This window comes from Mastigoproctus giganteus, chromosome 2 (assembly GCF_048544385.1).
Source record: "Mastigoproctus giganteus isolate SK-2022 chromosome 2, ASM4854438v1, whole genome shotgun sequence".
Taxonomy (NCBI): domain Eukaryota; kingdom Metazoa; phylum Arthropoda; class Arachnida; order Uropygi; family Thelyphonidae; genus Mastigoproctus; species Mastigoproctus giganteus.
Window position 1 is genome coordinate 46645049 of NC_143576.1, and position 14028 is coordinate 46659076.

The 14028-nt window shown below is 37.6% G+C and overlaps 1 protein-coding gene across 4 annotated transcripts in view; it reads left to right on the forward strand.

The window, feature by feature from the left end:
• Positions 1-14028, forward strand: part of FAM21 (Family with sequence similarity 21) — a 1354861-nt gene that overhangs the window by 1202063 nt on the left and 138770 nt on the right. For all 4 annotated transcript variants that reach the window (XM_090388854.1, XM_090388862.1, XM_090388870.1 and 1 more), the window contains one exon: positions 6653-7157. In XM_090388854.1, coding sequence (XP_090244980.1) covers positions 6653-7157 — 505 coding nt within the window. The remainder of the gene's footprint in view (positions 1-6652; positions 7158-14028) is intronic.

A 14028-nucleotide genomic window follows, 5' to 3' on the forward strand; every position in this document is an offset into this window, starting at 1 on the left:
GAAAGAGAAAGGGAGAAAATAGGCGGAAAAAGTTGAAAGGAAGAAGAAAGAATTAAAAAAAAAAAAAAATTTGCACCGAGTTATTTTTTATTGTATATACTAACTATATTATACAATTATATTGAACCCAGTTAATAGTATAATATTGCAGTTGATAGCCACAGATAGGCTGTGGCTTAGGGAGTGGCCTTTAGCATTAATGGAATCTTAAATGTATGTATATCCTTTCTATACACATTGTAGTAGAAATTCCATTTCTGCATTCCTCATATCTGTGTGATGCCACATCTCAGATATCCAAGCAATATCTGCCTTTGATGTCTTCATCAGCACTTGAAATTTGTCAAATTTATTTTATACTCTTGAGTATAAAATAAATTTGACAACTTTCAAGTGCTGATGACAGATTTAACCAATGCTAAGTGTATAAAATAAATTTGTCAAATTTCTTTTATACTCTTAGCATTGGTTAAAGAGACGAGAAGTGGATGTCCTTGCAAGGACACACATTGGACATATGCATTTTACCCACCTTCTCATCACTGTTCTCATTGTCCCTTCCTACCAACAGTGAAACACATCCTTCTTGACTCTCCCTACAGTCAAGCTGTTCGACTTGCAAATTTTAGTTCTCTTCTAACCCAGCATAATTCATTAGAGCCGCATCATATTCTGAATGATGAAACAAATGTGTCTTGAGTTAATTAGTTTTCTAAAGATGATTCAAGTTTTCGAAATTAGAAGATTTCAGACATTAATTTTCAAAAGAAGATTAGAAGATTATGAAATATCGGTCAGTTGGAAGAAGAGATCCAGGACATTCAAAGCAAAGATGGACTTGAGACCAGAACAGGCCATCTGGCCTAAACTCTGTAAAGGATGATGATTACGATGAAGATTCATTTATATGAATATTTCTAACACATGACCAGGAAAAATTAATTTCCTTAGCACAATTACTCTGACAGGCACAATTTGGCCTTAGTTGCCCTTGTGCCAAAAAACCCCCATACCAACCAAATCATTGCTCACTACTGAATATGGTCCCCAGCACTCTACCTCTCTAAGTGGTGTGTAATAAGAATATAAAATTGTGTGTACCTTTTTTTAGGGATTGGAATAAATACTTAAATGGAACAGGTAAATGAAGTGAGAAAAGGTGATATTGGTTGGTTACTTTTTTTTTTTTATTTTTTGGCTAATGCTACATTATCTTTTGTACTTGCATAATTTTGCTGATTCTAATATTAAATTATTATTATTTGTCTAATTTTAATCTTTTTGTAATTCACACATTGAAACATCTGCTTAAAATAATTGCTTTTCTCATTGTTCTATGCCTTTAAATTGACATATTATCATTGTTTATCATTGTTTTGTTCGGATTTTTTTTTTTTTTTTTTTTTGGCTGGTGCAGCATAAGCCATAGGCTTTCTTGCACCATGCGGCCATTACTAATACTAATACTAATACTATTATGTACACCTAATTCTGTTTTTGCACAAACTTTTTTTACACGAATTTGATTTAACACAAATTCAAAATAAAAATTTCATTCTCTTTTTACACGAGTCATTTTGATTTAACACGATTTCAATTAATTTTTTTTGCCTAAATTCTAAGAAATTTTTTTTTTTTTAATTTGTGGCATATTAGTATCATTTCTATTTTACATGCACCAATAGATTGGATAACAGCTAGTGTGTGCGTTTTGAAACGCATGCTTTTGTTTATCAATGTGTACATCTAGATATCTATGAATCGTCAACGTTTTTATTGAATTTGGTGCACATCTACGGTATTTGTGCATTGTATCTTCGGAAGACATTTAGTAGTACGCTCTATTTCAAAGTGAAAGAATCTTTAGTGAAATTTGTGCACATAAAAATTTATTAATTTTGCCGATAGTCAATAAATTGTAAGTTTACAAATTTTTCATACCTTTTTTTATTAATTATAACTGAGATATTTTTCGGTAGCCCTTATATAATGTTGAATAATTCGCCTATTACCAAAATGAAAAGGAAAGCGATTTCTTTGGAACTTAAAATTCAAATTTTAGATCGTCTTGCAACTGGACAAGGGGCTACGTCTGTAGGAAAGCATTTTGGTGTACATGAAGCTATCGTAAGAACTATTAAGAAAAATGAAGCTGCATTAGGAAGTCGCTATGTTCTGGAACAAAAGTAAGTGTTAATTCATCATCATATACAAGAGATATTGTCAAGGAAAAAATGGAAAAGGCTCTGGTAATATGGATAGAAGACCAGTCACAAAAAAAAGTAAAGAAAAGGAGCCAAGCACTTCATCTCAATTAAACAGAAAGTATGAATTTTCTGCGAGTACAGGTTGGATGACAGGGTTTCTTAAAAGGAATACTCTTCATAATATAAAAATTAAAGGTGAAACTGCATCTGCAGATGAATCGGCTGCTAAAGTATTCCCGCAGGAACTTGCAAAAATTATTGAAGATGGAGGATACACCTGATCAAGTGTGGAATGCAGATGAAACTGGTTTCTTCTGGAAACGAATGCCGAACAGAACGTATGTAGCCAAATCGCAGAAAACTGCTGGTGGTTTTAAGGTAGCTAAGGATCGTGTGACCTTATTATTTTCCTCTAACACTTCAGGAGATCGTATGTTGAAACCACTGCTGGTAAATCGAGCCCTAAACCCACGTTCAATGAAAGGTGTAGATATCAATAAACTGCCTGTTCACTGGATGGCAAACAAGAAGGCCTGGGTGTCTACTGCTATCTTTATAGAATGGTTCAACAAATGTTTCGTCCCAGAAGTCAGACGTTATATGAATTTGAAAGGTCTCGAATTTAAAGTTCTTCTGATTCTTGATAATGCACCCAGCCATCCTGTCTTGGAACACCCAAACGTACAAATTTTATTTCTGCCACCTAATACTACATCTTTGATACAACCGGTAGACCAAGGTATAATTGCGACAATTAAAACATACTACGTAAAACGAACATTCCAACACGTTTTGGACAAACTGAATGATGAAACACTAACAGTCATTGATGTGTGGAAGAAATTCTCAATTATGGATTGTATCAATCAAGTTGGATTAGCGTTAACTGAATTAAAACCAGCAACTTTAAATTCATGTTGGAAAGCGGTTTGGCCACAATGTGTAAAAAGCAAAGATCCCATCATCCTTAATACGACCGCATTTCCCAACATCATTACAATGACACACAAAATTGGTGGAGAAGGATTCGATGATCTATCGTTTGAAGATATTGATGAATTTTTAACCGACAAAGCCATCATCCTTAATACGACCGCATTTCCCAACATCATTACAATGACACACAAAATTGGTGGAGAAGGATTCGATGATCTATCGTTTGAAGATATTGATGAATTGTTAACCGACAAAGCCCTAAGCGAAGATGAAATATTAGAGATTGTCCTTGGGACTCCTTATCCCACAGAATGTAGTGATAATGAAGAAAATGATCCTGTTCTAAATGCAGATTTAATAAAAGAAGGTCTGGAACTGGCCAGAAAATTAGGTAATCATTTTGTCAAACATGACCCTAATGAGGAACGGGCTGAGAAGTTTCAACTTGAACTGAAATTGTTGACAGCCTCTTACAGAGAATTATATAACGGCCTAACCAAAACACTAACACAACGATTAATAACTGAATTCGTTCGTAAAACCGGTGAAACATCAGCACCAGAGGAGACTCGTGCTGATTTTGCTCAAGAGATCACAGAAAGAATTTCATTAATAGAGGAAGAAGACGATGTCCACAACATTTCTAGTGATAGCAGTGATATTCCAATTGTACGCAAACGTATGCGCCATTTATTATCAGAAAGCGAAAATGAATAAAATTTTGTTATGCGTAAAACAGATTTTTTTTGTTCATGAAGAATTCATTTCATATGCATACAAATTTACTTTAATACATTTTCATTACATATTATTACATGTGTATTTTGTTGAAATAAAATAATAAGCTTAAAAAGAATATTTTTATGTGTTTTTTTTTTTAAATTATTTTTACTGATTTTTTTAGATCCGGAACCAATCTTCTTTTCTTCCATAAATACAATGTATTTTTTTACACGAATTTTTTTTACACGTATTTTTCAGGAACGTATCTATCGTGTAAAAACAGAATTAGGTGTATTGCAGAATGTTATACACCGATGAGCCAAAATATTATGACCACATAATATGATATTGGTCCTCTATGTTCAAATTGGTCCTCCAAAACAGCTCATACCTGGCGTGGCATGGATGTTACAAGATTTCTTAATGTGTCTTGTAGTATCTGATACCAACACGTAATCATCAGATCCTTTAACTCTTGTAAGGTCCATGGTTGAGACACTGCCGATTAAAGTTGCTATTGCAACACAAACCACAGATGCTCGATGGGATTGATATCTAGGGAATTTGGAGGCCAGGGCAATACCTGGAAGTCTTCCTCATGTTCCACGAACCAGTCTCGAACAATATGGGCAGTGTGACATGGCACATTACCCTGCTGAAAGATGGCACCGCCAGAGGGGAAGACCATTGCCATGAATGGGTGTACCTTGTCAGCAGTGATGTTTAGGAATGTGGTAGACGTCAGAGTGCCCGGCACATGCCGCCTCCGTAGCCAGGTGGGCAGGAGCAGCAGTGCGTAGCACACGCTTCTTGATTAGACCAGGGTTCGAGCCCGTGACCACCAAATACGGAGGATGCAGAAAGGTCAGGGAATGATCACTGCATATCCCTGGAGCAATATGGCATTAGTTGCTAATGCTCCTAAAAACCAAATAACAAACAAACAGCCCGGCACATGGATGACTCGAATCAGGGTATGCCAGCAGAACATCGCCCAAAGCAAGACACTGCCACCACTGGCTTGTTTTCGTCCCACAGTGCATCCAGGCACCATCACTTCCCCAGGTTCACTTCCCCAGACAACTTATTTGATTTCAATCCTTGTAAAACTGAAGTCTTGTCTTATCTCGCAAAAAGGATTCTTCTGCTCCAATGCTTATCTTTTGTGACACTCCGATTTCTAGGCAAAATAATATATCTCTTTTGGGGATTACGCTGACTTCTAATCTCTCTTGGCACAAGCACATTACAAATCTGCATCTAAAAAACTTGATTTTTCTCTTTCGTTCTCGACTTTACTTTTCTTCCAAACAGCTCTTCATCCCGTATAAATCACAAATCCGCCCTACTATGGAATATTGTTCCCACATTTGGGGCGGTGGCCCCAAAACCTCTCTAAGGCTTCTAGATTCTATTCAGAAGAGGGCAGTTAGGTTAATTAATGACCCATCTCTAACAGTTTCTCTCTCTCTCTTTCTCTCTCTCCACTCACTGTCTCATAGACGTACTGTTTCTGCTGCATGCCTTTTCTACAGATACTTCCATGGGCACTGTTCTTCTGAATTGGCTTCTATAATTCTCGATCTCTCTTTCAAAACTGTCTGAACTCATGCTGCCACCAGCCAACATCCATTTACTGTCTAACTTCAAACTCACAGAACCAACTTTTCTTCTTTCTCGTTTATTCATTCATTTGCAGTTTTCTGGAACAAGCTTCCTTCATGTGTATTTCCTGAAAATTACAGTCTACAGAAGTTCAAGTCTAATGTCAACAAATATCTTCTTTCATCTTCTCAACCTCCAACCCAAACCCGCTACTAAGTACTATAGGTTCTAATACCTCTTGTGTTTGGGGTTTTTGTAAAAAAAAAAAAGGATAAACAAAGCACACGTGCCCAGCCGCCCACGTGGTGCAACAAGAAAAGTGATTCATCGGACCAGATGATCTTCTTCCAATCACTCAAGGTCCAGTTTCGATGGTCGTGTGCCCATTGTAGATGCTGTTGCTGGCGAATCGATAGCATAGCCACTCGGAGCGACCTGTGGCTACGAAGCTCCATTTTCAGCAGGGCTCGATGTAGTGTGTTGCGACACATTACTCCTGTCACCAGCATTCCAATTACCAGCAAGTTGTGCCCCAGTCACCCTTCTGTTGCCACGTACCATCCGGAAGAGCCTTCACTCACCTCGAGCATCAATGAACCGTGGTCATCCAACATCTCGTCAGCGATTCGTGGGTTTCCCCTCCTTGAACCACTTTCGTTGGTTCAAGGAAATTTTCATTGGTCCAAGGTTTCATGGCAACCCACCTCAGGCTTGGATCAGAGTAGAAAATACAAAAACTTTGGGAGGTCCGTTATGGCCACAAAAGCCGATGCGCCAACAACTAAGAAAAAAAAAAAAAAAAAAAAACTAACCATGGCTGACCATGAGCATCCCACGAACTGTGCCATTTTGGATATGCTCTGACCCAGTCATCTGGCCATTACAATCTGGCCTTTGTGAAACTTGCCTAAGTTCGCTGCCTTTCCCATCTGATTAACAGAGCTCAGTATCAGATGTTTTTTATACTGTGTCCCGACCCATGCATGCACCATAGTTCACCTGCAGTTACTTTGATTTGCATAACGGCTCGCTGGTCATAATGTTTTGGCTCATCGGTGTATAGAGAGAAACTACAAAAGAATTAAAGTGCTAAATCATGTGTCTTTTAATAGATATGTTGAATGTTTGTACATAATAAATAGCAAAGTATGGTATTTTAATAATATTTTACTGCCTTTCAGAATAGAGTTCATATTCAGACAAGAAGAAGGCTGCCAACTCGTAAAGGGCGTCATGCAGCTCTTCAATCAAGTAACAGCTTAGATACTATAATTCCTAAAAATGAAGCTGAACAGTTTGATTCTGAGATCACCAAAAACGAAGGTACAAAGTCACCATTGATAGAAGGTATCGATTTCCATACATCTCCATCAACAGAAGAAGAGGATATCTTTCCTGTTATGGGATCATTGAGATCTGAGCCATCTGTCGAGATTTCAAAAAAAAAGTTTCAAAGCACAAAACTACCAGCTCAACATAATTCAAAACAAAGTGATAAATATGATCATAAAAAACAAGGAAATTTCCTGAATGTTAGTGGAGGAGATAATGATGATATCTTTACAAATTTTTCAAATAAACCAACTCAAGAAGTCGATCCGTTTAACCTTATATCAACTGTGAATGCAGATGACCATTTGAAAGGTTTTGATAAGAATAAAGACCATGATTCATCGTTACTAAGAGGTAAATTAAAATATAAGTATAGAATATTAATAAAATTATTAAAATTTAAAAATTAACAAGAACGGAAGGTATATTTGATGATTTAATTGACTAGTTGATAGTTTTTAAAATTAACAAAGGGTGATTGGTGAGGAAATATAGAATCATGCTCCATCTTGTATTTCTTGTTAGGTTTCTTTTGCAAAATGTTCTTGTCCAAAAATATAGGAAACTCTTGCCAACCTTTCTCTTCTGAAAAGCTGGAAATATTAGGTAACTGTAAGCAAGAAGTGTTTTAGACAAACAGGTACTTTTTTAAGAAAAGCAGAAAAAAAACGCAGGAATTTTTTTTTAAATCCAAACTTTGGACTTGAAATTAAATGGCACTGGCAACTTATAAAAATTTTACATTAAAATACAGCCATATTGTTTACTAGTAGTAAGTACAGTATGCTTTCAGACAGCTAACTTTGAATTTTTCTGTTAACAATACTGTTTTGGATTTTGGCTCTCCAGAAATTGAGTAAAAATTTTGTTAATCTTGATTAGCATTAGTAAAGTCACATGATGCAAGAAAGCAAGCTTGCAAAATGTGCCTATAGCAACAGCCAAAAAAAAAAAAAAAAAAACCTTCTCATTTCACCCATCCATTCTCTCCAAATGTTTGCCTTGTTCTGCCTTAAATCTATTTATGCTATCGTCTTCTACAATGACAGATGGAAGTTTGTTCCAGCAATCAACCATCTGCTGGCTAAATGCAAACTTCTGCACATCTATCCTACAACTGTCTTTCCTCAGTTTGAATTTATGCCCTCTCAGGTTTCTGAGCAATGGGAAGAATCCCATCAGCACTGAGCATGCTCAAACCATCAAGGCTTTATACACCTCAGTCAGATCACCTCGCAGGTACCTAGTCTCCAGACACTGTTATTTGTAAAATTTAAGCCTTTCTTTGTAAGAGTTCCTTTGTTTCATTCACTAATCTTCTTGCCATTCTCTGTATTCGTTCCAGCAGCTCTACATCCTTCTTAAAATGAGACCTCCCTACCTGTATACAATACTCAAGGCATGATTTGACCATTGCCTTATACAAGGGGATAATCACCTCCTTATCCCTGCTAGAAAAATTCCTGTATATCATTGACAAGACTCCATGAACTACTCTTTCAGATCATCTGCACTGCTCAGAAAACTTCATATCTGACTGCACAATTACCCCCAGTCCTTTTCATTCTCTACCACTGTCAGTGTAGTACCACACAGTTGATACGTTACTCTAGGGTTACTGCTTCCCATATGCAGTACTTTACATTTGTCAATGTTAAACTTCAGTTGCCACCTCTCAGCCCATCTGCTCAACTTTTCTAGATCTTGTTGCAGCAGCATACTGTAATTAGTGTCATTAACAACCCTGCCAACCTTCACATCATCTGCAAACTTGGACATTAAGCCTGATATACCATCATCAGTATCATTAATAAATACATAAAACAACAGGCCCCGGGTGCCAAGCGTATTTTGAGGCCAAGCAATATTCTTGTGATATGTAGATCGCTCTTTGTAAGTGATTGAAGTTATTTCCTTTTAAGTTCCTACATTTCTATCAACAGTCTTTCTTTAAAACTAGTTCTATACTTGAAAGCCACAAGTTAGAACACAGAAAGGAAACACACCTTTCTTTTTCCTATATTTCTAGTTTTACTAATCAACTAACACTTCAAACAACCGTTTGGCTTCCGAGTGACACTGCTCCTACCTTCCCGTGGCGGGACCGGATAACCTGTGGAAAAAGTTATCCTCTAGGGTGAAAAGGATATAAACGACTATCCACCTTTAGAGCCTTCAAACTCAAGGCCTGACAAACCCAATGATGATGACTTGAATCAACCAAAAAGGCTCCAAAGAAAAGTGCAGTGCAACGAGACGCCAAACTTTCTGGTGATACACTCTCTCACCAACCAGCCTGTCGGCAAATTATCACCATTTGTCATCCAAAGATATTTGGAATCCATTGCTAGAACACCAAAAATGGTTAAACTACTGCAATCCGGAGACCTACTTATTGAAACAGCCAACTCCAAACATTCCGTGTGGCTGCTCAAAACAACAACATTCGTTGGGCTGCCAGTATATATTACTCCACATAACACCTTAAATTCCTCGAAAGGCATCATAACAGAATGGGATCTACTTACAATATCTGAAGAGGAATTAGTTCAAGAACTGAGTAATCAAAAAGTAATTGGTGCCAAATGCATAATGACAAAAAAGATGGAAATCTCGTCCCAACTAGATCAATCATTTTAACTTTCAGCACCCCAGATTTTCCATCCTCAGTAAAAGCTGGATATTTAAACTGCCGAATTCGGCCTTATATTTCTAATCCCATTTGTTGTTTTAAATGCCAAAAATATGAACACTCCCAACAAGCATGCAGAGGTGATGCCATCTGCCCTATTTGTGGTTCCAAGGAGCATACACAAGCAGACTGTTCAGCCTCAAGTCTCATTTGCCCCAACTGCCAAGAAAGTAACCCAGCCTTTTCCTAATCTTGTGAAATGTGGAAAACAGAGAAGAAATCAAAAAATATAAAATAGAGCACAAAGTCACATACCCTGAGGCACGCAGACAGGTTATGTTGACCATGCCCAGTCGTTCATATGTATCTCACACTCAAAGCTTTCATTCAACAGCAGTTCAAACAGTTGTATCAATACCTCCCAGCACATCTCTAGCTAACTGGGTTAAAAATACATTATCAAACTCTGAAAAAGACACACATCAAACTAAAACCAGTGAATCGACCAACACTCCAATCAGTATCCCAACTGATACTCGGACAGTCCAGCATGACAAAGAAAAATTAAAAAGTACAGTCGATTCCGGTTATTTGGGACACATTGGGACTAGTGCATTTTGGCCCGATTAAACGGCTGCCCCAATTATCCAAAGTTTCACGTAAATAGTGAAAAATACAATGACCCCCACTTTACAATTGGTTCACTGTACAATCAAATCACGTTACGATGGACTCACCATAGTAAAGTACCGTTCACTGTACGATGTGTAGTAAGCGCCGGTCATTGTGATCACATTTGTGAATTGAATTTTAATTCTATTAAACATCAATTCTAATTAGCGAAAATAGGAGTAGTATTATCTACAGGCCATAAAAGTAAAGCTAAATTAAGCACAAATTTACCCTTAATTACCTTACCAATAAAAAAATTAAATGATACATGAAAATCGGAAGAATATACATGATAATCGGAATAATTAATACATACTGTAATATGTACATGCTAACTAGCTGACATTTCTGTTCACTGACATTTGTGGGTGTGGATTAAAATTTAAAACAATAAAAAGATAAGCAATCAGTAACAAAGAACACGGCACACACAAATTGCAAGGAACACGATACACACAAGTGAGAACAGAGTAACAAGTTACGAAGCTTTAAAAATAGGAATGAAGAGAAGATTCTGAAAATTAATTTTTTTTTTTTTATATGATTGAAGATTTCATGAAAGTGTAAATGCATTTCACCATAATAACCCACAGAATTCCAGCTGTCGCTATTATCGCAAATTCAATAAGATTGAGTTTACTATCCATTTATGATAGATTGCACTAACAGAAAAGGCCAATAAACAGGTGACTGCTAATTGTTTTTATTGTTTTATGGTTGTGACCTCCAGAAATCCGACCGAACCACGTGGTACAGTCGGAGACGATCGTAGGGTAATCTCCAGTGCTTTGGTCTCCTGCCCCGATTAAACGGTAATGTTGTCCCAATTAAGTGAAGTAAACCCTGGCTATTTTCTCGATTAGGTTCTATTTTTTAAGATTTGCCCCAAATAAACGGCTGCCCCGATTAACCGGTGGCCCAAATAACCAGAATCCACTGTATTAAAGACAATAAGAAACCTGAATCATCCACCAATAGTATGGAAATAGATGTACACCCAGATCATGAGGAACCCATACTAGAACTTCACACAAATGACACTATGGATACCGTACGCCCCACCTTTCCAAAAAAAAATGCTCCTCAAACAAAAAACAGTCAGACAAATCATCCTCAACTAAACCTAAATGAACCATACCATCTTACAATGGGATTGCAGAGGTTTTCGTTGCAATACTTATGATATTCAATACCTAATTAACCGATATTCTCTAAGTTGCCTTCTGTTTACCGGAAACTTACCTAACCTCACAAATTTCTCCTTCGATAAAGAACTATTGCCTTTATCAAAGACATCAAAATACAGCTAATGCTGCCCATGGTGGTGTAGCAATCCTAGTAAATTCAAAGATCTCAACTAAACATATCCCACTTCAAACTGAAATAGAAGCTTTTGCTGTTCGTATAACTCTCCACAGTGCAATAACACTTGTTTCAAACTCAATCTACTTACCGCCAAACTGTACATACTCTTTAAAAGATCTTGAAGATCTCTTTATACAGATACCTCCACCTCTCTGTATATTAGGGGACTTTAACGGGCACCACCCCTTATGGGGCTCTCCTAAATTAGATAGACGGGGTAGCCTAATTGAAAGCTTTTTAGAGGCACTAAATCTCACGATACTCAATACTGGTGCACCGACACATATACAGCTCCCAACAGGACACACCTCAGCAATAGATCTCTCAATTTGTTCACCAGTACTGGTCCTGATCATAGAGTGGTATGTAATAAATGATCCCATGGGCAGTGACTACTTCCCAATAGTATGCAACTTTTTGATAGCACAGACTCCTTCAACTCAACACTGCATAAAATGGAAATTTGTCCGAGCAGACTGGGCAAAATTTCAGTCATGAATCACCCTTGATGAGGAAAAAATCTGCCTCCAGCACATTGATAATATGACAGATTACATCACATTGCATCTTCTAAATGTAGCTAAAGGCACAATACCACTATCAAATCCGCCAGGCCGAAAGCATTATAATTGCTGGTGGAATGAGAAATGCACCAAAGCAAAGAGAGAGAAAAATAAAATCTGGAATTTGTTTCGGCAATGTCCGAGCACAGTCAATCTCATTAACTATAAGAAATTAAGGGCAAAAGCACGCTTCATATGAAAGCAAGCCAAGAAAGAATCCTGGACCCATTTTGCATCCAGTTTTCACAGAAACACTGATCCCAAAATAATATGGAAAAAAATTAGACAGCTGTCTGGTAAGTTTCCTACCATACCTTCTCCAACCCTCTCCTGGAATGAGGCACCTCCGTAGCCAGGTGGGAAGGAGCAGCAGTGCGTAGCACACGCTTTTTGATTAGACCGGGGTTCGAGCCCGTCACCACTGCATATCCCGGAGCAATATGGCCTTAGTTGCTAATGCTCCAAATAACAAAACTAACAATCTCCTTGAATGGGCAAGATCTATCTAACCCCATAGATATAGCTAATACTTTGGGCAATACTTATGCAGAAATCTCAGCAACATCAGCCTATACTACCTCATTCCATCGAATTAAAAACACTAAATAAAAGCATGCTATTAATTTTCAAACTGCCCTCCTTCTCCCATATAACAAACCTCTGCAGTATTCTGAACTGTTACATGTCATTATAACAGCCCACAGTGGTGCTGCCGGACCAGATGGGATTTATTATGTCATGCTACAACATCTTGATGACAAATCTTTGTGCCTCCTCCTGGTCTTTTACAATCATATATTTTTAGAAAATGTTTTTCCAGCTTCTTGGCATCACTGTACAGTTTTGGCATTCCTGAAGCCTGGAAAAGATCCATCTGACCCCTATAGCTATAGACCCATATCTCTCAAGCTGCCTCAACAAACTCTTTGAGAAAATTATCCACAGAAGACTCGTCTGGATTATTGAGTCGGAACAGCTAATGAAGCATAGTCAATATGGCTTTCGTCAAAACAGATCATGCTTAGATCTTATGGTCAAGGCTGAATTTGCCATCCATAATGCTTTTGTCAAACATGAATATCTAGTAATGGTTTCAATAGACATAGAGAAGGCTTTTGATTCTACCTGACGGTATGGTATACTTAGTGATCTTTACCTTCTCGGACTACGAGGTAACCTTCCTATATTTGTTCAGAACTTTCTACATACTAGATCATTTCAAGTTCGATACCAACATGCCCTTTCCGCAACTTTCATCCAGGAAGAAGGTGTTTCACGATCAGTACCGACTGCCACTCTTTTTGCTCTTAGAATAGATTCTTTCACTAAGCAGCTTCCAAATACAGTTGAGACTTACCTTTATGCAGATGACCTTTCCATCTCGTGTCACTCTTAAAACATGAGATCTACGGAAAGACAGCTTCAGATATCACTTAATAAAATACAACAATGGGAAAGCCTCAATGGCTATCGACTTTCCCACCAGAAAACAGTGCTATCCATTTTTGTAGACAATGCAAGCTTCATCCAGATCCTGAACTTCAAATTTCTAACGGCTCCGTTCCGGTTACCAGCAACATCCGATTCCTAGGATTAACCCTTGACAATAAGTTAAATTTCCTAGATCATATTAAAAATATACGGACTTCCTGTCTAAAAAAGTCAAACATACTCAGAGCTTTATCTGCCCAAGTGTGGGGTGCAAATCGTACCTCCCTGCTTCGGTTATACAGGGCATTAATTAGATCCTGTATCGATTACTGTGCTCCCATCTATAATTCTGCCAGAAAGAGTGTATTATGCTGGCTTGATCCCATTCAACACAGTGCTTTGAGAATTGCAATTGGTGCATTCAGAACGTCTCGAGCACATAGTCTCTACATTGATGCTCACGAGCACCCATTAACTTTATGCAGGAAACAGCTGTTACTGAAATATGCTGTCAAGATACAAAGTTATGCCTCTCATCCCGTTCAATCATGCCTTTTAAACC